Below are 3,963 nucleotides of genomic sequence, written 5' to 3'. Positions count from 1 at the left end.
GCGCCCCGTGCAGCAGAGGCCACGCCGCTGTCCCTCGATCTGCCGTAAAGAGTCGGGGTCCTCTGAGCGTCTACAGCGGGGCCCAGGGCTGGTGCGAGCGAGCCCCTTGTCACGTGGCCCTGGGGTGCCTCCCCCACCCAGGGGGCCCAGGCCTGGACAGAAAATGGAACTGATGGTCCCTGATCCGGTCTCAGGACATTCCAGATGCATCTGGAGCTGTTGAAAAGCTACGACTGTAGGAAACTGCTAGAATGTGTGTAACGAACATCACTGATTTAGCAGTGGGAGATCCACTGGGAAAACTAGCGGTGCTCACCGCACAGAAATGAGACTCCGCTGTGTCTAATACGGTACCAGCAGGAGCGGAGGCCGGGCCGAGCGGGACGGGAGGCGACGGTACATATGCCGGGCGACTCTCGTAGACAAACGCGCGTGGCCTCGTGGCCCTCGGTGGCCCTGGCGGTGTCTGCGAGAGGCTGACTCTCTCTCCTTCTTGCTCCTCAGGTCTCCTGACAAACGCAGCCCCTGAGGGGCCCCCGGGAGTGGCCTTGGCTCCCTGGAGAGTCCACGCTGGGCCACAGGCCTCCGTCCGCCGCGGACTCCACCCATTCTCCGCCATCGCCCGCTCTCTTCCCCGCGGCCCGCCAAGGATAGCCTCGTCCTCGGCGTTCTGCGCCCCGGCCCGTCCGGCTGAAGCGAGGCGGCCGGGACTCGGACACACGGGCGGGCGGCGCCACGCATCAGCAATACCCGTCTGCGGGAGCCCGGCTGTGCCCACCCGCCGCCGGCCCTGCTCGAGGACGAGGACAAGGACGAGGAGGCGCCGGTGCCCGGAGGAGGCTGCAGCCCGGCCAGCCTTAGCCACGACGCCCGGCCCAGGGGACTGTCAGGTGCGGAAGCCGCCTCTTCCTGTGCCCAGACTGTCCGAATCGCTTTTATTTTCTTATACTTTCAGTACACTCGATAGACCAAAGAGCAAAATCTGTCCTGACGGGGACGCGCCCTGACTGTCAGAGTCCTGGGGTCCGTTGGGGGCGGGGGGCCCGTGGCAGAGACATGCTGGCGGCCCCGGCGGAGCGGCGAGGGCGGCCGCGGCGGAGGCCTGCACCCCGGGAACGCCCCAGCACCGCCTGGAAGGACGGGCTCTGGCCGGAAGGAGGCCGCGGCGCACCTGCGGGAGTCGGCCGGGGCGCGGCCGGCGATGGGCCCCACGCAGACACGGCGAGCCCCCCGGGAGCACAGACCGCTGTATTCCTCTGTACTTAGATCGACTTTATCGTACTAAAATCACTTTCTGTTTAACCAGTAAACATGCCTCTTCTGCAGCTCCATTTTTGATAGTTGGATAATCCGGTATTTGCCAAGAGCATGTTGGGTCTCCCGTGACTGCCGTCGCATCCGATACACCATTTAGCTCCAGAAAGCAAATTAAAGAAAACTAAAGTAACACTTGTTTGAAAGAGATCATTAAATGTATTTTGCAAAGCCTAAAGTTATATATTTAACAGTTTTTATATGTTGTATATTTGTAGAAAATCCTATTTAACAATCAGTGTGGCAGCCCCGGCCATCCCGAGAGCCGGGCTGAGCCCCGTGTGTTCCTGAAGACTCCGTGGGGTGGGGCGCGGTGGGAGGGGCGCCCCGAGGCAGGACTCTGGGAGGAGCGCTCTGAGGACCACGGCACTGGTGTCTCGTGGAGGCATCCGCCAGCGCCTGGGGGAAGCCGGGTTCCTTTTGCCTCCGGGTCGGTGTGACAGTTCCCACCCGTTGGTCTCCGTGTTGGTGAGCGTTGAGTGTACGATATTTGACCTCGCCTCTTCCAGGGGGTTCCGTTCCCCCGTTTCTGACCCCTTTGCCACTTGTGGATCTCGAGGCCAGTCTGCCGCCCTCTCCCCAGCTCCGCGTCCCCTCATTCTCAGAAGTCCTCTGTCTTCGTGTCGGAGGTCAGGGGAGCGGGGTGGCAGAGGCCGGGGCAGGGCCCGTGAGTGCGGGGTGGTCTGGGTCCGAACCCGGCAGCCCCAGGCTCCTTCATTCTCCCGCGTTCCCGCTGCAGTATACTACCTAAGAGTCCAATTAACATGAGTATTATGCTAGTTCTATGCTACTAAAAAACAAAAAAGGTTAAAAAAATAACTGTGTAGAAGCCGTGCCGGCTACCATAGACTACAGATAGGAAGGAACTCCGTTTATTTAAGACCTGCTCCAGCACCCGCGAGGACGTCTCTTCTCTCTCCGTCACAACCCAGAGGTGTGCGTGTCCTGGACTGAGCGGCTGAGACCGGGGTCTGTCGCGGAGGCGGCGGCCCTGGGAAGGCAGCTGCCGGCGCTGGTGGTCGGGCCTGCGCCCAGAGCAGGGCGGGGTCCCGGGGCTGCGGCCCCGCACGCCTCTGACCAGCCAGCGTCCCCACCAGCTCCCGTCCGTCGTCGCCTGTTTCTTTTGAACGTGCGTGTAGACGCCTTCGAGGGCAGAGCCCGGGAGATTTAAGATGTTACAGCATATTTTTTTTTCTTGTTTTACAGTATTCAATTTTGTGTTGATTCAGCTAAATTATGAAAATAAAGAAAAAATCCTTTGGTAAGCATGGCTTTTGTTCCCTGGCCGTGGTGTCCTGGGAGAGGGGCTGCAGCCGGTGTGGCTGGTGGGGCCGGCAGGCGGGGGCTGGCACGGGGCCCCTGGGTCGGAGCAAACGTGGACGTTTTCCCTGGACGCAGTGCCTGAGGCCTTCGCGGCTCTGCCGGGCCTGCCCGTGCGTGGATCACGCAGTCTGTGAACCCTCTAGGTTTTCTGCGCCCACAAGGATGGCCTCTGGGGCCTGGCCCCCGGCGAGGGGACAGTGCCGGCTGCAGCACTGCGTGGGGGATCTACGAACCCCGCGAACACCCCACGCTGCCCCACACAAGGCTGAATCTGGGGTCCATCCACTGGTCACATGTGCAGCCACTTGAGATGCAAAAGCATCTCGCTCTCCTTTCCCCCTGCCCGGCGGGCAGATCCGGCGGCCAGCGGGGAGGCTGCAGCCATAGCCGTTCTCAGGAGCCGGCCCCACGCGTGCCCTGGACACGGAGAAGCAGCCCTGCCCAGGGAGACCCACAGGAGACCCGCGGCTAAGGGCCCCTTTGCAAAGAAATCTCAGCTCTCCACAGAGCAGGTGTGGCGTTCAGGCCATCGGTGCTGCCAGACCCCCCCACCGAGACCACCCGGGCAGGGTCAGTCACACCAGTCACTTTGCAGCTGCTGGTTACAAAACACCGACCTGGACAGCTGTCGGGGTGGGAGGCCTGTGCTTCATCTCACGGAGGCAGAGACGGGCCCCCAGCCTCTCCTGCAAGGGCCCGGGCTGGTCCTGGGCGGGAGGCAGCAGGAGGCAGGGCTGCGGCTGCCACGGGAGCCCCCGCCGGCCCCTTCCCCTCGCAGGGGCCCCTCGTGCTGTGTGGCCGGGGAGCTGCCCTGGGCCCCATGGTCAGAGCAGACTCAGGACGGGGCAGGGTGGCCAGGGCAGCGCCGTGACTCTTCCTTCCTCTTTCACGGGGAGCCCCGTGCTGCACGGGGCCGGGGTCGGTGTGCGGGGTGGGGGGAGCCGGCTCCCCACTGGGGGGCTGAGGCCGTGCTGTGCTCGGAGGCTGCCCACAGGGGCGTGGGCCCGGACCTCTCCTCCTACCATGGGCCCCATGCGGGCTGGCGAGGGCGTCTCCCGGGGAGTTGCTCAGTTGTGGCGACACCGGGGAGCCCAGCACTGGCCGCCTCTGCTGCTGCTGCGCTGACCGAAGCAAGTCACCGCCTCACCCAGCTCGACGTGGCAGGATGTGCCACCCGCCCTGTCTGGAAAGAGCTGGCGATGCCCTGAGGCCCTGCCCTTTGCTAACTAGCACAGCTGTCTACCTGCCAATGAGGGATCGTCACGCCACCCCGCTTCCTGGGTCTCTGGAGGGGCTACGGAAAGAGCCCTTTGCAGGGTCCTGATG

At 63.4% G+C, this 3,963-nt stretch overlaps 1 protein-coding gene across 1 annotated transcript in view; it reads left to right on the top strand.

Annotated features, from left to right (window-relative positions):
• The window catches only part of FAM19A5 (family with sequence similarity 19 (chemokine (C-C motif)-like), member A5), a 79,642-nt gene extending 78,852 nt beyond the window's left edge, over positions 1-790 (top strand). The window contains exon 4 of the mRNA XM_012638314.1: positions 505-790. Coding sequence (XP_012493768.1) covers positions 505-513 — 9 coding nt within the window. The 3' untranslated portion in view covers positions 514-790. The remainder of the gene's footprint in view (positions 1-504) is intronic.
• Positions 791-3,963: the final 3,173 nt, after the last annotated feature.

Source organism: Propithecus coquereli, unplaced genomic scaffold (genome assembly GCF_000956105.1).
Source record: "Propithecus coquereli isolate 6110/MARCELLA unplaced genomic scaffold, Pcoq_1.0 Scaffold1281, whole genome shotgun sequence".
Taxonomy (NCBI): Eukaryota; Metazoa; Chordata; class Mammalia; order Primates; family Indriidae; genus Propithecus; species Propithecus coquereli.
This window is presented reverse-complemented; position numbering and strand designations above follow the sequence as displayed.